At 44.2% G+C, this 18125-nt stretch overlaps 1 protein-coding gene across 3 annotated transcripts in view; it reads left to right on the forward strand.

Moving 5' to 3' along the window:
• B4GALT4 (beta-1,4-galactosyltransferase 4) overlaps nucleotides 1-18125 on the forward strand; it is a 36336-nt gene that overhangs the window by 11488 nt on the left and 6723 nt on the right. For 2 of the 3 annotated variants that reach the window (XM_081833582.1, XM_006730424.3), the window contains exons 3-7: nucleotides 738-970; nucleotides 3538-3725; nucleotides 8822-8944; nucleotides 10903-11007; nucleotides 13834-14762. In XM_081833582.1, the coding sequence (XP_081689708.1) occupies nucleotides 738-970; nucleotides 3538-3725; nucleotides 8822-8944; nucleotides 10903-11007; nucleotides 13834-13966 (782 nt within the window). In that variant the 3' untranslated portion in view covers nucleotides 13967-14762. Of the gene's footprint in view, nucleotides 1-737; nucleotides 971-3537; nucleotides 3726-8821; nucleotides 8945-10902; nucleotides 11008-13833; nucleotides 14763-18125 lie in introns of those variants that run through there. The other variant, XR_014149300.1, reaches the window with a different exon arrangement.

Raw genomic sequence — 18125 nt, forward strand, 5'->3', positions numbered from 1 at the left:
AATTCAGATTGAGGACGAGGGCCCGTGGCTTGCACCTGATCTACGAAGCCTTGCACGAGGTTGGTCACCACGCACGGCCTTGGGTTTCATCCAGTCAGGCTGTGTCCAGACTCGCTGGGCAAATGCAGCGTTGGGGGATGTCGGCTACCGGGGCACAACGGGAGAATTAGGATATTGCTCATGCATGCTGTGCTGGGTGAGGCGTGAGGCTCGTTGCTGTTTCCTTTCATGGTTTTATCTTCAGTGAGCTATGATAGCTTCCAGGAGCTCAGGGACAGAGTGGGAAATGGCCTTGCCCCTGAGCTTGATTCCATGGAATGCGTCTGATTTTTAAGGGACTTTACCCTCCTTTGGAATTTTGAGAAGGAAAAGAGGATTTGAGCAATTTGAAGTTACTTAGTCTAGCCCTGACCTCTACTCTTTACCAGGGCCACTGGGACAGGACGCATCTCCTCCTCACGGATGAGTCACAAACCCCGAGTTGGTTACCCAGCCACAAGAGAATGCTCTTATGTGTCACTTACTTCCTTTTGCAGCCAGTAACCTGGGTCACATGACTCTGGTTACAGTTCATGACCGAACGAGGCTTTTAAAGTAATAATAATAAAAGCCAGCACTCCTGTGGTCCTCACCGTGGGCCAGATAGTGTTCTAAGTGCATTAGGTAAATGCTCATGGACCCCATCAGCCCTTGATGAGGTAGTTACGGTTATTTCCTGGGTCCTGTTTTTATTGTAGGGGGCCAGAACAAGCTTGTTTTCAAACCAGATCTCACTCTGGAAGAAGTGGCGGCAGAAAATCCCCAAGTGCACAGAGGCCGGTATCGCCCTGAGGAATGTAAGGCTTCGCAGCGGGTCGCCATCCTCATTCCTCACCGGAACAGAGAGAAACACTTGATGTACCTTCTAGAACACCTTCACCCCTTCTTGCAGAGGCAGCAGCTGGACTATGGCATCTACATCATCCACCAGGTGAGTGGTCTGGTCTGCCCCCCCCACCGCCCCCCAGGTCCTCCTCTCTCTCTGGGATGAGACTGAGGGACTTGGCCATTGGTGTCTCTTGGGTAAAAGGAGCATCAAACTCATTGAAGAAAAGGTCTCCTACCTCATTTATCCATGAAAGGGGTAAAGGAAATTCTTGTCTCGGAGTGTGGAATAATCAGACTAAACGCTGGGAAATTTTATTGCCTCTTAAACGAACCTCTGGAGGAAGTCTGTTTTGTTTAGTTTAGTTTAGTTTTGTTCTGCTTTTTGTGTGTGAGCCCTTCCATGTTAGCCAATGACCGCCCAAAGAATTTCCCTGGAGATTTGCCTTGTATTTCCTCCTGCCTTTGCTAGACGCTACATGATGAGATGTTGGAATTGTTTTCCATTTTGAGCATGGCTAATCAGTGGGGATCTAGGCAGAGGATCCGACAGATTACCGTATTAATAGCCATGAGGTTCTATGACTGTCTCCATCTTTCTGCCTATAACTTCTATTGTATCAAATGGATTATGTTTAGTTTTCACTTTCTTGACTACCTTATTTGGCTCCCAGAAGCGTGATTCATTAGGAGCACTGTAAGTGGTAAGCTTGGGCTGCTTTTGAAGAATTTAGCTCTAAGTAGAGATGCCTGTATTTGGTATTAATGTTTATCAAAAGAAAAGGCATCAACTTAAATATCCATGTCTAGCTTTCCAGGATTGTCCCAGACCATTCAAATAATTCCCTTCAAATCCTTACAGATGCCAAAAATGTCAACAAAATCATTCACTACATATTTAATATTGTTTTATAATTGGTAATATATGTTTTAGGAAAACTTTTGACAAATCAGAGGATGTAGTTCTGCATTATATACTTTAAAATAAACGGGAGCTCTTGAAATCAATGTGCATATATAATACACCCATTTTTTAGGATTTGAAACAAAATGTTACTATTACTGGTTTATAATTTTTTTTAAAATTATTTATTTATTTGTTTTTTTGAGAGAGAGAGGGCACGCAAGCAGGGGAGGTGCAGAGGGGGAGGGAGAGGGAGAGAATCTCCAGCAGACTCTGCATTGAGCACAGAGCCTGAAGTGGGGCTTAATCTCAGGACCCTGAGATCATGACCTGAGCCAAAACTAACACTCAGACACTCAACTGACTGAGCCACCCAGGCACCCCTATAATTATTTTTCTTTTTAACATTATTGGTCATTCTCAGTTCTTACTCAGGACAGCACCCCCAATGTATAGTATATTTGTGACTAGAAAAATATGTCTGCTTGGTGTTATTCTTTTCATGAAAATACTGTGGTAACTTTTGAGAACTGCTTGTATTTTCTTTATGATAAACTCTTTATTAAACTGGAATTTGTTCTTAAGGATTATGATCCAAACAGCCATGAAAAAATTAATTCTGTAAAATCTTTTTCATACTATAGCTTTGTTCATATAACTGTTTGAATTGTGTTCTCTTCTTACTCAGTGATGAATCCCTTCTGTAAGGTCACTATGAGGATTGCCTCCTTTTTTTTTTTTTTTAAGATTTTATTTATTTATTTGAGAGAAAGAGAGAGTGAGTGCAAGTGGTGGGGGGAGGGATGGGGAGTAGAGGGAGTGGGACAAGCAGGCTCCACATGGGGCTCCACATGGGGCTCAATCCCATGATGCTGGAATCGTGACCTGAGCCAAAATCAAGAGTCTGACACTCAACTGACTGAGCCACTCAGGTGCCTCAAGGATTATCTTCTGCCATTAAAGATTAAAACAGGATTCTCTTACAGTGATTCTAAGAAACTTTTAAGTAGCTTAGAAATATTAGCAATAACCTCTGTTTATAAGTCCAGATTTCTTGGTCTTTTCTAGTGAGCAATGTCTTTTGGAAGCTTAGTGTAAATTTGTTACATACGGTAAGATTGGGATCAGCTGAAAGTTAGACAATAAAGCAGGATACTAATTGGTATGACTAATGTATAAAGAAGGTTTATACTTTTATGTGGAATAAATAAATGTATGTTTTTAAAAAAATTCTGAGTTATTTTTATTTGTAGTTTAAAGCCATGACCTTTTTAAAATTGTGAAATATGAAATTTAGTGTCTTAACTTTTTTTTTAAATTTCTGATCAAACCATTTTATTGAAGGGCTTCAGGGCAAAGTCAGTGGGCTGGGAGAACGATGAGATCTGATGTCCTCAGCCCTGCCAGGATCTCTCCCGGTTCATAGTCACTAAGAGTGCATCTTAACTGTTTTTAAGTATACGGTTCAGTGGTGTGAAGTATATTCACATTATCGTGTAACCAGTCTCTAGACATTTCTCACCTTGCAAAACTGAAACTCTGTACCCATTAAACAACTCTCCATTTTAAGGCATGTTTGTCACTTTTGGAATATAAGTATATATGAAAGAACACAAAGAAACCAAATGGTTTTTTACTGTTACTGCATCTACTCTGTCAGATTTTTACTTGGGAAGAATAATTCCAACTCCTGCCTCTGAGGCTGGAGAGGGGCACAGTGTGAAACCTTATCTCTGGAGCTTTCCAAGTTTTAATTTCTGTATCTATAGGCTGGAAGCAAAAAGTTTAATCGAGCCAAGCTCTTGAATGTGGGCTATCTGGAAGCTCTCAAGGATGAAAATTGGGACTGCTTTATATTCCACGATGTGGACCTGGTGCCCGAGAACGACTTGAACCTCTATAAGTGTGAGGAGCAGCCCAAGCATCTGGTGGTGGGCAGGAACAGCACGGGGTACAGGTAAGCGGGAAGGCGGCGCCGCTCAAGGCTTGCTCAGGCTGAGAAGCTCGCTCTGTTGTCATCAGGGCTGTGTGGGACATAGTGTCCAGACTATCACAGAAAAATGAGGAATAGGAAAAATGATGCATGACCTATCACTTAAGTTCAAAACAGGAATCACAACAGTCTTGGCAGAGGATGAAGGACAACAGGGAACGAACAGGAGAGGGAAAGCAGGCCAAGCATTGCAAATGACAGCCAGCCCCACCCACGGCGCCCCCCTGGTGGAACTTTGCCAGTAAGTCCACACTGAGTAGAACTCAAGTCACTTGCCTGGCTATCCTGACTTCCCCTTCCAGGAGGCAACAAGAGTGTGCCCCTTAGGTCAAACTTTAGGTCTCTGCTATGAGATCATGACATTTTTTTTCAGACTGTGGCATCTTCCCAGGGTCTGAGGGAGACAAAGCTGCCATGGAGGTGCGTCGGTTGGGCACTTCTACAAATCCACCTGTAAGCAGTTGGTCACGACGGGGAAAGAGGAGGAGGCAGGCAGAGAATTACACAATTATAACACGGGCGATTGCACCATTGTCTACTCCGGGAAGGGAACATGAGATGGAAACCACGAATCCCTTGATACTGCACTTAATCTCAGTTTCCACGCTGCTCAGATTGTGTAGGTCTCTCACTTTGGACTGTAAGAGATTTCCAAGAGTTACATCTCAGGTTATTTTTGCCTTAGGTACTGACTTTAAACCCAAACCCTATGTAAATTGTGGGATATAAACAAATACCTAGACTAAGCCACAATGGGTGGGCACACAGCAGGGCACTTCAGGGCCACAAGCAGCAATTTCTTAAAGAAAGAAACACCTACGGAAGGGTTTAAAGCTCTTCCCCAGGGAACGTGGCCCCTTTAGCATGTGCAACAATGGGAGCTTCCCAGTAGAGTTCCAAGACATGGAAATGAGAGAGCATGGTATGGTTTTGGGGAAATGCATGTAGTTTATCAGTGCTCAAGAATGAATGTCTGGGATGGTGGAGGAAAGAGAGGCAAGAGATGGGGGTAGGCAGGGGCCAGATTAGGCAGGCCTCGTTCAGTCTGCTAAGGAATTTGAATTTCTTATGGAAGGGACTGAGGGGCTTCTGACACCTGGATACAGCTGAAGAATGACAGGAAAAGCTCAGTACGGCTGGCCTTTAGTGTAGTGGGTGGAGCAAGGCCGAAGGGGAGAAGCTGAGAGAGGAGATGCCATGCTCCCGAATTTGGCAGGGGACAGTGGGACCAGAGGGCAGGGGAGCAGTCTGGAAGAGAATTGCAGGATTTTTTCCTTTGGGGAATTTTATCATGATCCTTTCCTGGAGGTTTTGCTTTCTGGTCTCCTTGAGCCACCTGTGCATGAAAGAAAGCAACGTATTATATTGGGGTATCTTGGTGTTTTCAGAAGCATGTCAACAGTCTACATAAAATTAATAAGGTATCACCGTGTAGAACACAGCACACCTGTACTTTGGACCCTTCTATAGATAACTTTCTGTGGCCCAGTTCTTTCTGCACATCTGTGATGAAAAATTACAACCACACAGGATTGTTTTTGTTGTTTATTTTTGGGGTGTGGACACAAGGGATTGTTTAAAGGCTTTTTATTGGGATTCTAGATTTTTATTTTTCATTTTTTTTTTTTATTCAGCTGGACCACAAGAAACTAAGTTCTTGGGGTTTCCTGCTAGAAATTAATTTTGAATAAAACCTCAGGGCCACAAGCAGCAATTTCATCAGATGCTGCTCATTCTAAAAACAGCCCCTGCATGAATCTTGATGTTTTTGATTTGCTATTGTCACTGGCCAGACATTTCTTTCATAACTAGGTATCAGAAAGCCTTTGCCTTTTTTGAGTAACTGGCAGGGTTTTCTTAATATGAATCAGGTGATTTCTTCTGTAACTAGATATCAGAAAGCCTTTGTCTTCTTTGAGTAACTGGCAGGGTTTTCTTAATATGAATCAGGTGATTGAGTGTGTCTCCTCTTTTGATCTGGATGTAGGAAGCTCTGAGCCAAATCCATTGGCTTCTTTTAGAAGCTGAAAAGAATCTTAATTGTAGATCAGAGTTCTAATATATTTCCTATTTTAATCTTCTGTTTTAACTTTTCCTCTGGTCCTGGATATTTGTCATTTATATTTTTCTACTTTATTTTTTTTCTAAGATTTTATTTATTTATTTGACAGAGAGAGATAGTGAGAGCAGGAACACAAGCAGGGGGAGTGGGAGAGGGAGAAGCAGGCTTCCCGCCGAGCAGGAAGCCCGATGTGGGACTCGATCCCAGGACCCTGGGATCATGACCTGAGCCGAAGGCAGACGCCTAACCATCTGAGCCACGCAGGTGCCTCCTATTTTTCTACTTTATTGTATATATCGTGTAAACTACCTCATCTTCTGTGTCCCAAGTAACGTAGGAGTTGCCCTCATCCCCCTCCCCTACTACTTACCTTTGCTATTTTGGGCAAAATCCCTCTAGTTGCGGGCCGGAGGGCAGGTGGGGTTGCAGGCAGCTAAATGTCTGATCTCTGCTGGTCACTATGTTACACTGTGTCACAGAGCTTGAAACGCACATGCTTTTGATCATTGTGACTGCCGCCCCAGGAGTGTGATGAGAAGTGCAAGAAAAGTTTTCACTTCATGCACATGCAGAGGAAAGAACTTAAAGGAACTTGCCCCCGCTGTCTCAGACTCTGATGAGGCCAGAAATAAATCTTGTTTATCTCACGACTGTGGATGTGATAAAGCCCTGGTCCAGCCTGTGGCACATTTTACTGCCAAGAGTTCCTTTGGTACCTAACTGCTTTCTACAAGGACACTGCTGTTATTTTAGCGCTGCATTCCCCCCACCCCCTTGGGCCTTACAGCCCTTTAAAAATAAATAAGACTGTTCCAGGGCCAATTAAGTGGTCATGCTTTTCCCTATATGAAGAAAAAGCAAAAGCAAAGATCGACAAACACATAGACATTTGCCATTTGAGAAACAGCTGCGAAACTGAGAGTTCCTCGACCCTTCTTTCTGGCCGGTGTCCTTCTGTGCCTCCCATTGCAGCTACACAGCTCTCCAGGTGCTCCCAGGCGGCATGCATTCGTCTCTGTCTTCATTCTTCCTCTTGGAGTTCTGGCCACCAGGAGTTTCCCCATGTTCCTACCTACTGAGTCCTCACAGGCCCACCTGCCCCCCTGCATGCCATCTCCTTCCTCAGAACCCTGATGACGCTCGTGTCTTGTGTTAGACCGGAAGCTCTTGGAGGGCAGGGCCCAGCTGTTCCCACATCTAGCTTGCTGTCTTGCACACGGTGGCTAGTGGCTCCTTAATCGATCACAGCCAGATCAGTAATGGCGGTTCTCTCCTGGTGACCCACTGTTGGTGCCTGGCAGGCTGTGTCTGGGCAGGGCTGCTATTCAGTGTTCTGATGAAGTTTCTGGTCGGCAGGGCCTTAAGGATGCCTTCCCAGAGGCTTCTGCGTGGCTCAGTCACTTAAGCATCTGCCTTCGGCTCAGGTCATGATCCCAGGGTCCCGCATCGGGCTCCCTGCTCGGCCGGGAGCCTGCTTCTCCCTCTCCTGCTCCCCCTGCTTGTGTCCCCTCTCTCACTGTGTCTCTCTCTTCAAATAAATAAATAAAATCTCTAAAAAAAAAAGAACGATGTCTTGGCTGGTAACAGCTGCCTTTTGAACACTTTGTTCCTTTTGCTTATTTTAGGTTGTTGTGATACCATTTTCTAGAATTTTACGTTGAGGGGTTACAAGTAAGTCTATTTCCATTGTGGGTTAAACAGGGCCTCCCTGTCTATACTCAGAACATAGAAACAAACAGCTGAACTACAAATTAGCCTTTGGGACTCCACCTGTCAGATGGCAAGTGTCTACATGTTTATTGGTCTTTCCTTTTGGTTTTTCTTGTCTAGAAAAGCGGAAATATTTAATTGGTCCTGGAACACTTGGAACTGAAGTTAATTCAAATTAGAAATCCTCCATATGTTTGTATCTTTTTATTCAGTAACATCCAAGTTATTAAGCTACCTTCATTTGCATTTCTAAACTGTTACAGTGTTATATTCAAGGGTTGTCTTTTTTTCTCAGATTTGCTAATTTGTCAACCAATAATCCATCAGAGTCCTATATGACTGAAAGATGCTCTCTGCCTCGTTCCTCTTGATCTCTTCCCCGCCCCCTTTTGCTTATCGGCATCCCCACAGCTCTACCCTCTGCACTCTCCTCCTCTCACCTACTGTGTGGTCTTCAGGCAATTTCTCCTGCTCCTACATCTTCACCCACCACCTCTTGACATCTTCGTTCCAAAGCCATATCTGTCGCTTTTCTCCTTTGAACTTGGATCTTACGTCCTTTTGCCCACCAGCAAAAGCACTAGGGGTATCTCACATTCAGCTTACCCCAAACATAATTTACTGTCTTCCTCTTATTGTTCCATATACTCTATTTCTGTTGAAAGACTGTATCATCTATCTTGTCGCCCAAGCCAGAAGCCTCAAGATTGCTGAGGTGTGTTGGCTTCTCCAGGACACAGATTCGGAGATGGAACTTTGCATGCACGGAAGTGGAGTTTGCACACAAAGTGTGTGCAGGAGCTGTCTCCTCTCCACCCCACCCCGCCAAAAAAAGTAAAAGTAAAAAACCAGTATATTCATCAGGGCATTCATTCATGCTGGACCTGGAGGCAGCCTCAGGATCCTTCCTGACCCAGTGCCCTTGACCGCCATTACTCCTCACTGGATTGGCACATGAGATGAAACCTGTCATTCAGCTCTGATGTTGTGGTGCACATTTACAGGTATCTCTGTAGACCTCTGCACACGAACATTCACAGTCACAGGTGGGGAGCACTTTGCTTAGTGAGCGGACGTGAGTGCTTATCTAGACAGAGGAAAGAAGGGCCGACAGGGAAGGCCGGAACCCTGGGAGGTGGAGGTCAAGCAGGAGCGGATGGATGAAAGTGCACGGTCTTCAGCGTGTTCCTAGAATGCCAGCCCTGACACGAGAGACTTCTGAAGAGTGTGTGGAGAACAAAATGGCCTGGTGCTAATGTCACTGTGTCTCTCCTCTCTTCTGCTCCAGGTTACGTTACAACGGATATTTTGGGGGTGTCACTGCCCTCAGCAGAGAGCAATTTTTCAAGGTGAATGGATTCTCTAACAACTACTGGGGATGGGGAGGCGAAGACGATGACCTCAGACTCAGGTGAACAACAGGGGCAGGTCCCCTTCACGGGGCTCTGCTGTCTCTGGTGGCTCTAGCAACCTGCGCTTACCGATAGTTCCCGTAGATGCCAGGCCGGCAGGTCTTGAGGCCGCAGAGTCGGGCAGGAAGGGGGGCGGGGGCAGGGGGAGGGCAGGCTGGCCCAGATTGCTGTTCGCCACTGGCAGTTCAGAAATGATGGAGGGTTGTTTGTTTCTGGCTCCCGGGTGTTTGGGGACCAGAAATGTTGATGGAGGTCTCTGGACTTGCTGGTGGGTATTATTTACGGAGACAGGGTCCAAAATGCTGCAAAACTGCAGTTTGAGGGAAATGGCCGGAGAGCCTGCTGTAAGCCGTGCTTTTCCCCAGACCCAAGGGAATCCTGGCTCGGTTCTCGGTTTCCAGAGCAGAGAGTGCCAACAGCCTGTGAGGAGTGGCACCCCCAGGCTCAGGCCAAGAGGTCCTTTCGTGCTTATGCCTTAGCCAGCCCCACACACCAGGAGCAGTTGCTGGCCTGGCTCCCAGGCCAGACTTGGGCTGTTGGCATCACCCTCAGATTTTCTTGGACTACTTCCTGCTTGGGGGGCTCAAAGGGAGCATATCTGGCCTCTTCTCTCAGCTCACCCCCCCCCCCCCCGCCTTGGGTTTTGTGACTAGAGAGTTATGGGTATCCCTAACTCCCCAAAATAACTATGCAAGAGCCTGAGGCTAGTATCTTCAGACTTCTAATAACAAGGCCCTTTAGGCTATTAGGAGACCCCCCTTTTCTCCTACTGTTGCCTCTTAGAAAGGAAATTTCCTAGCTGGGATTCTGAATTAATAGATGTGTGACTGCCAGAAATTTTCCATCACTTTAGCATGAAGGAGCCAGGGTTCCATGTTGGTCTTGTTCCCATGTCTAGGCTGAGAGTCTCTGGAATGTTTCTGGCAGGAGAGAATGGATTTCCCTCACTGAAGGCTCCACAGGAATAGTCATAGTGATGGGCAACAGCACTTTATGGCCCAGCCCATCAGCAGCCTGTGTGGCCTTGGCTTGTGAAGGAGACAGAGGGTACCTGATGGGTTTCAGGGCGAGAATAGCAAGGACTAGAGATAAACAGTATCCACTGTCTTCCCCAAATCCATTTCACTGTCCAGATGGGATGCTTAGTAGAATTTTGCACATTTCATGTAACTTCTCTATCTTCTTGACCTCCTCAGCTGCAAGGTAGAGGGGAGACCCCAGTTTTGCTTTCATTTGAGAAGAACATTCTGACCTCCAGCGTGGTTCTTGACTAATGCTATGAATAAACCAATGATTTGAACATAAAAGTTGGCTAAGATTTATTTACTAAACATTAATTTACTCCCCTGGGCAACAGGCACCACCCTTGTCTGGACTTCCATATTATGTTACCGTTTGCAAAGCATGTTGCGTGTGGACTGTTTGATTTGGGCCTATCACATCACCTCTGTAACACCATTGCCATTTTACAAAGAAGCAGCCAAGACCTGGAATCATGAACTGACTTACCCAAACTGTAAATAACAAAGTCTAGATTTATACCTGCATTTGTGGACTTTTAAGCTTGGGACCTTAAATGGTCATTACTGTCTTTGTTAAAAAAAGGAAACACTAAGTAAATTAGGCATCCGAAGAGACTTGATTCTCCCACTTGTCACGATGTTTTAAAAATAATTAGAATGAGTACTTTCTCAGGTGTTTTGGAAAATGACAAACTATAAATTGACACATCTCCTTTGTACCCCAATATTAATGTTAAATGGGATTCTTTTATGGACTTACTGCCTGAGGCCCAACATCATAAGAAGATTTTTTTTTTTTTAAATATTGTAATAATCAAACTCTGTGTGACTGTGTGTGTGTGCATATGTGTAAATTTTTGCAAATGATTTTTTTAAGTGCCTGGTGGTAGATAAGTAGGATAGACTTTAAAAAAAGAACTCTGTTATTCTTCTAGGGTTGAGCTTCATAGAATGAAAATAATCCGGCCAATGCCTGAAGTGGGTAAATATACAATGATCTTCCATACTAGAGACAGAGGCAATGAGGTGAATATAGAACGGTAAGTCTTGGATTCACATGCCAGGCTTGCACCTGCTTAGTGTCTTTTGTCGATAAGGACTCTGCTGAATTCGATCAGATGAGTCCGTTTGTTTTGTTCAAAGCTTTTCATTAAGGTCATTTTCAAACAGTCACAAAAGTAGAGGGAATGCTATATTGAACCCTCACGTACCACATACCTAGCTTCAACAGTTACCAACTCATGTCCTCTCTTCTTTCTCCCACCTTCTCCTCCCGCACTAGATTTTTAGAAGCAAATCAGATACCACAGCATTTTATGTGTAAATACTTCGGTATATATCCTTAAATATAGAAAGTCTTAAAGGAAGAACCACTATAGCATTATCATTCCTAAATAAAATTAACAGTACTTCCTCAATATCATCAGATATCCAGTTAGTGTTTGGATTTCCCTGATTATCTCATAAATTTTTCTTCCCCCCTTGACGGTTGGTTTATTCAGATCAGGATCTAGACAAGGTCCACACATTGCATTTAGATGAACTCTCTGAAATCTCTTAATCTGCAGATTACCTCTCCGCTACTTTTTTTCCCCTGGCATTTTATTTGTTGAACAAACCAGGTCATTTGTCTGTTGGAATTTGCTACCTTGTGGATCTTGTGAATTGCATCCCGGCAGTAAAACTTCATATGTGCCTCTGACCTTGTAAATGGGAGTTTGATCCTGGAGGCTTGAACGGAATCCAGTACAATTTGGGGGCAAGAACACTTCATCTATGGTGCCACGTAGCTCCTCTTGTATCACAACAGGAAGACATGATGTCTGGTTGGGTCTTTGTGATTCTAGCTTTGATCTTTGGGTTTAGGTGTTGTCAGCCCCATCCAGGTTCCCCATCAGCGTCTAATGATCTTAGCAGCCCCAGTTAGAGATTGCAAAATTTTGATATTCTATCATGCCTTCTGCATTTATTAGATAGATTTTTCAGCAAAGGACTTGCCTTCTTACTTGAGTACACCAAGGTATGGTTGTTATAGAAAGGGCAGAATGAAGGGGCAGAATCAGTACTGATTTTTCATTTTTCAAAATGATGAGTTGCTCTTCTCCAGCATCCTTCAGGATGTAGTTAATATTCCTTTCAGTGCTCAGTTTGTCTCATCTTTGGCGAGGGGCATCTTCTTCAAGTGCCTCCTCAATCCTTTGACATAACTACACTAGTTTTGAGAGCCCCCTTCCCTGGGCACCTGTGTGCTGAGCTGTTCTAGGCCCATCCTGTGCTTCTCTTGCCCCAGGAATTGGCCCTTTGACCAAAGAATCCTGGCAGATAAGCCGCTTCTTTTGGGGGCCGTAGTTGAAGAATCTGCAATTCTTTGTTCTCATTTTTCCTTCTAAATTTTAAAACCATATTAAAGTGCTTTTAGCCCTTTTGTTGGAATCTACATTTTAAAACAATATTAAAATATTATAGGGCTTTGTCAGAGTTTATATTTTAAAACAATATTAAAAGGCTTTAGCCCTTTTGTTAGAATCTGTGACTTTAATAAAACTTCTGTTTTCCATGCGTCTTTCTAGTCTTTGTCCATAGGGGTGCATTTTCTTCTCTTAAATTATAAGGGGCACCTGGGTGGCTCAGTCGGTTAAGCATCTGCCTTCAGCTCGGGTCATGATCCCGGATTCCTGGGATCAAGTTCCGCGTTGGGCTCCTTGCTCAGCAGGGAGCCTGCTTCTCACTCTGCTTGTGCTCTCTCTCTCTCTCTCTCTGACAAATACCTAAATTAATTTTAAAAAAACAATAAAAAATAAAAAATAATAGTAATAATTATGGAATAGATACAGAAGGATACTTATAAATTGTTTGAAAAGTCTGAAGATTCTTGATACCATGAACAGAGGTAGTGTCCCCCACCCAATTTGTTTGTTACACGTGTAACCCTCCTCAATCCCATTTCCTCCCACCCCAAGAGGTCACGTTTTCCTGGATTTTTGTGACAATTACTTGTGATGATGATAATTATTTCTGCTGTTTCTTTGTTTTTGTTGTTTTCCCATAGGTGGGTATCCCTGTACAAAAGATTGTTTAGTTTTATATGTTTTCCAATTTTATATAAGTGAAATCATACTGTTGCATTTTTCTCTGACCTTACTTAGTTCAACACTGTGTTTCTGATCTCCGTCCACACTGATACTGTAACCGAAATGTATTGCTTTTCATCCAGAGTTCCTAGAGACCAGTTCAGTTCACCACCTGCTCCACTCCCCACATGCCGGGCCTCCAGCCATGGAGTTGTTGCTGCTTCTTGAAATGCATCCTGCTACTTTGCATGTCTCTGCATCTGGCACAGGGTGTTGTCCCTGCCTTCGTGTCCTTTCCCCTCACCTTTCTCCTCTTCTAAGCCTCGGCCATATTCCCTTTCTCTGCACCCCTCCCTCGACTCCCTCATGAAGTCAGGTGCTGCTTCATTCATCCTCTACATAAATTCTAACTTTGCTTGAGACTCTGAGCTATGTACCCTCCTGCCTATAGACAACAACATGGGAGGATTCCTAGATCCCCTGAAGCTTAGCCCAGGCCCTGTTAGCAGTGGATGGCACATATCACATTGTATTGGTGTTACCTGGGCATCCTTCTGTCCTGTAGACTGGGTGCATTTGTCCCTAGGGTCTTAACATGGGGTCTGACACGTGACCACGTGGCTGTCATTGGTGTCTGTTACTTCAGATGGGGAAAATTAACTTTTTGCAGTAGGAAACCCAGTAGGTACAATAATTTACAAAGATGCTTTTGTCAAATTTGGGGGCAAGCAAAAAGCAATGGAAATACATGTTAAATTCTTGCATTACGATTTACATTGTTCTTTTTATCTTTAGGATGAAGCTCTTACATCAGGTGTCACGAGTCTGGAGAACAGATGGGTTGACCAGTTGTATTTACAAATTACTCTCTGTGGATTATAATCCTTTGTATACCAACATCACAGTGGATTTCTGGTCTGGTGCATGACCCTGGATCTTCTGGTGACATTCGGAAGAACTGAACATTTTATTGCAATAATTTTGGACTAGAGACTTTCCTTAGTAGCACATGTTAAGAACTGGTCGCAGCTAATTACTGAGCTGAATTTTTCCTTTCTGTATTTTCTTAGCAGAGCTCCAAGTAATACGGACTGTAAAACAGTTATAAGAAGACAGCTTTCGTGGTTGGTTTGCTCCTGGGGGTTATTAAAGACTGTAATACACATACTTGAAGGGCTGAGTCTGAAAGGACTACTCAAGGGATAACATGAAGGCTACTTGAAAACTTGGACTGAAGGAGATTTAAGTTTGAAGTGATACATGATGGGATCAGAAAAGCCCACGGGAAGTAGGGTTGCTGAATGTTCCAGAGAACCGGAATTGTTCTCATCTGAGGTAGAAAGGTACGAAGAAGTCCGTCTGTTTACTCTTTTATCCTGCATGGTCATCTGAGAAGGGGTGGGTCCCTGGTGAGAAGAAGGCCACAGAAGGGAGGAGAAAGGTGAAGAATCAAGACACAGTGAACTTGGGCATAAATGGCTGGAGGGAGGCCGGGGTTGGAGGAGCAACCCCCAATGTGCTGGGTGCCCTGCTCTGTGGCGGGCGTCACCTGCCCACATACACCTCCCAGGAATAGCCCAGCAGGACACACGTTACCTACTAGTTTTTAAAGTATTTTTGTAAAATGATTTTGTACCTGCAGGATGTGAATTAGCAGTTTACAAATTACCTATTAACTAGTCATAGATCGAAAGTACCTCTGGAGTAAAATAATGAAAAAAGCTTTGGGTGCTCCATCTTGGTTTTTCACTGTTGTTTGAGGCCTATGGATGTGTTCATTTCAGCATTCTTAATCCTCAGCGGTTTAGAAACACACATTGGACTGAGCCCCCCTCACTCCCTCTCTTCTTGGTCCTCCTGTTCCTTTCTCCTGTTCTTCCTGTGTGCAGCCCCTTTGAATAACCAGCTCCAGGCCTGTGGCAGGTGCATCTGCATCTCATTTCCTGGGCCGCATCATGCTTCTGTTCTCTTCGTCCTCTTGTGCTTGCTGCTTCCCCCCATCAATACCGGCTGCGGTGGGGCTGGCCTCCGGGGCTCGCCTGGTTGGGTATAGGATGGGAAGGGGTGGAGGCCAGGGCTCAGAAGCCTTTGATTTGGGAGGAAGATGGGGCCCCCGGTGGCTGTGACTTGGGAGAGAAGAGAACAGTACTGCTGAGCTTCCTGGGGTGGGGGGCAGGGATGTGGGAGGATATTCTCAGGAAGGTAATAGGGGGTGGATGCTGGAACACAGAAATATTCAGAGATGGATACTCGGATACAGAAATAATACTGTGTTTGCATGGGTGAATGGACACATAAATAATGTAGATATGGACGTTCTTCAGCAAGCATTGTGGCACTTTGCCCCAGGCTCTCCCAAGCCATCATTACTATATGACACTTTAATTGTTCCACTTGAACATGAATGAGTGCCAGCCAATGAGTGCAAATAATGTCCTTCCCAAACGGCAAGGGAGGGGAGGGAGGGCTTGGGGCTCCCAAGAAAGGCGGCAGTCACCTCCCAAGTAGGGAAGGAGAATTTGAAAGGAAAATACATTTTATAGACAGAACAGGTTTACCTAGGGCTGGCCTGGTTTACCTTTAACTCAGTAGGGACAAGTAAAAGCTGTTTTTTTTTTGTTGTTGTTGTTTTTCATTTAGCAAAGAAATAATGATGGTTTTCAGCTTTCCCCCCTCACTCTTCTCTCTCTTTCTGCAGAATCTTGAGCATTCTGCCCCAAATTCTCTTAATTATAATCCTATACAGACTGGACTGTTGTGATTGCCAGCAGCCCATGCCAGGGATCCCCAGTTTGTAGCTGTGGGTCCCTGGTCATGGTTGGGAGGGTCAAGGAAGAGAATACTGTGTGCAAGGAATTTGAGGATCCATATTTGAGAATTCAATTTCTTAGTAAATGGAAACAAAATACAGCTCCTACCATGTGGAAATTCCCCGCATGTTTTCAGCTACTAACAGGCATCTGCATTTTGGGGGAAATGTTTTAGAAACCACTGCTCTATGCCAATTACTGTTCTTCAGGTTTTCTTTCAACCAAGGTAACGTACAAGTCGTTTCAGTGACTCATCGTGAAACTTCTCAGGATGGAAGAGAATTTTTTAAGACCTTTGCTCTTTGCTCCCGCCCTCCTGCTTCCATTCTCGGCTGGGCAGAGGAGTTTGGCCTCAAAGGAACCAAGTGTTCCTGCCCTGTGTGTTTGCATTGTCAGCTGCTACGAAGAGGCCAAAGTTTTTGAGCTTTGTAGACAGGTCTCCTGTAATTGTTAAGGATTGTAGGAGCGCGATCTATTTGGACATCACAAATACGTGAACAGCGTGCTACTTTACATGTTTTTATTGATTTTTTCTCACCCTGACACTCAGTTTTACCGTGCTGTATGGTTTGTGATGTTTTTACACACACTTTATTGGTCCTGTTGACTCTTGAGTTTAGTAGGGTAGATGAGGAAGTAGAGGTTTTGAACAGTGGGGGCCTTGCCAGAAATCTCACAGCTAGTAAATGGCAGAGTCGGGGTACAGACTCCGGTCTTCTGACTTCAAGACCATGACATCATTTTGCCATCATCGTTGCTTCTCTCATTTTTTAATTTTTTATTTTTTTTTGAGGTGGGGGCTTCTTTGATTTTTAAAGGTAGGTTTCCTGAATCTGTATCCCTGTTCTAGCTCCTACAGAAGTTTGGTATCTTCTGGGATCTAAAAGGTATGTTCCAATCTCATCTGGTCTTGGAACTTTTTTCCAGACTCCTTCCCTGGCTTTTCTGCCCCTAGCCCCTTGACTTTCACTGAAGCCCCTATTGGACAGGTGTCCCAAGGGCCCCAAGTGCTCTGTGGATGGGCTCTTGGGAGAGATGAAAGATATTTTCTGCTAGACTCAAAACCTCCACTTTCTCCATGTTTTGTACATATATACAGTTCCTGTGCAAAGCCATTAACACATCCTCCTAGATGGAGCATATTCAGATAAATTTCATAAGTACTTTTTTGCCAATCACATTCCATACTTTAAGTCCATCCCTTCGTACCTTAGATATTTAAGCTGTTGCCGCCCTCACTGGGGTTAAGTACACTGAAGACCACCTTACACCTGCTGAGAGGGTCCGATAGGTCTCAGAGATACTCACAAAGGAGTGGCTGAGAGTCCCACCCCCAGGGAACAGGACTGTACAGGCAAAGCCTCCATTGTTCCACTGATGGCTATTGAAGCTGAAAACCCAAAATTGAACCGTGTGTGTGTGTGTGTGTGTGTGTGTGTGTGTGTGTGATTTCAGGCCTTAGAAGAGAGATTGGTGAAGGGTGTGTCATAACAATAATTGAGTGCTTGCTCTGCATTAGCCAAATTACCTGTGTGTGTATGAGTTTTTTTTACTTTCCAATAACCCTATAGGCATGTATGTACTACAAAGAAAAAACAGTTTCAAGTTACATGACTTATCAAAGTTGGTAAAAGGAAGAGGTAAGTCTTGGACTGAGTCTCTCTCCAATACCTCATGTCCCCCCATCCTGAATATCACATCGTCAGGAGATGATATTTCTCTGTGAGACCAGCAAGGGCAGAGATCTCATTTGTAGCGAGGACTCTAGAAATAATACACAGAACATGAGATGTATCCGTTAAAATGTCTTATTTTGATGACCCTAGTACATTCTTCTATGGAGTAGAAGTTTTGCTGAAAAGCTATTACTCAGTTATTGTTTGAGGGCCAGTCAATCTGGACCAGTATATTTGGTCATCAAGCTTACTGTAATAAATTGCAGCAACATGACAGTTGGCATGTTTCCAAAGATTATGGGCCAAGCAGAGTCCTTCACTCTAGACTTATAGTATATAACTCCTTATTGGTGTCTCATAGCCTCTTTCCATTCTGATGCACTTGACATATCTTACTGAACCCTCCCAGTCCCCTGTGAGGATAGACCTGTTTTCCTGAAGCAGATTCCAAGAAGCTAAGTATATTGCCAAAGTCCTGCAGAGCTGGGATTTGGAGCCAGATATTTGACTCCAGAGCTCATGTTCTTAACCAGCCAACAAATACACCAAGAGAGGAAATAGGGATGGGCAGTTATTTGGAGAGGGGCTATGCCCTTCAGAG

This window comes from Leptonychotes weddellii, chromosome 1, assembly GCF_054177405.1.
Source record: "Leptonychotes weddellii isolate Sample4059 chromosome 1, ASM5417740v2, whole genome shotgun sequence".
In the NCBI taxonomy this organism is placed as follows: Eukaryota; Metazoa; Chordata; class Mammalia; order Carnivora; family Phocidae; genus Leptonychotes; species Leptonychotes weddellii.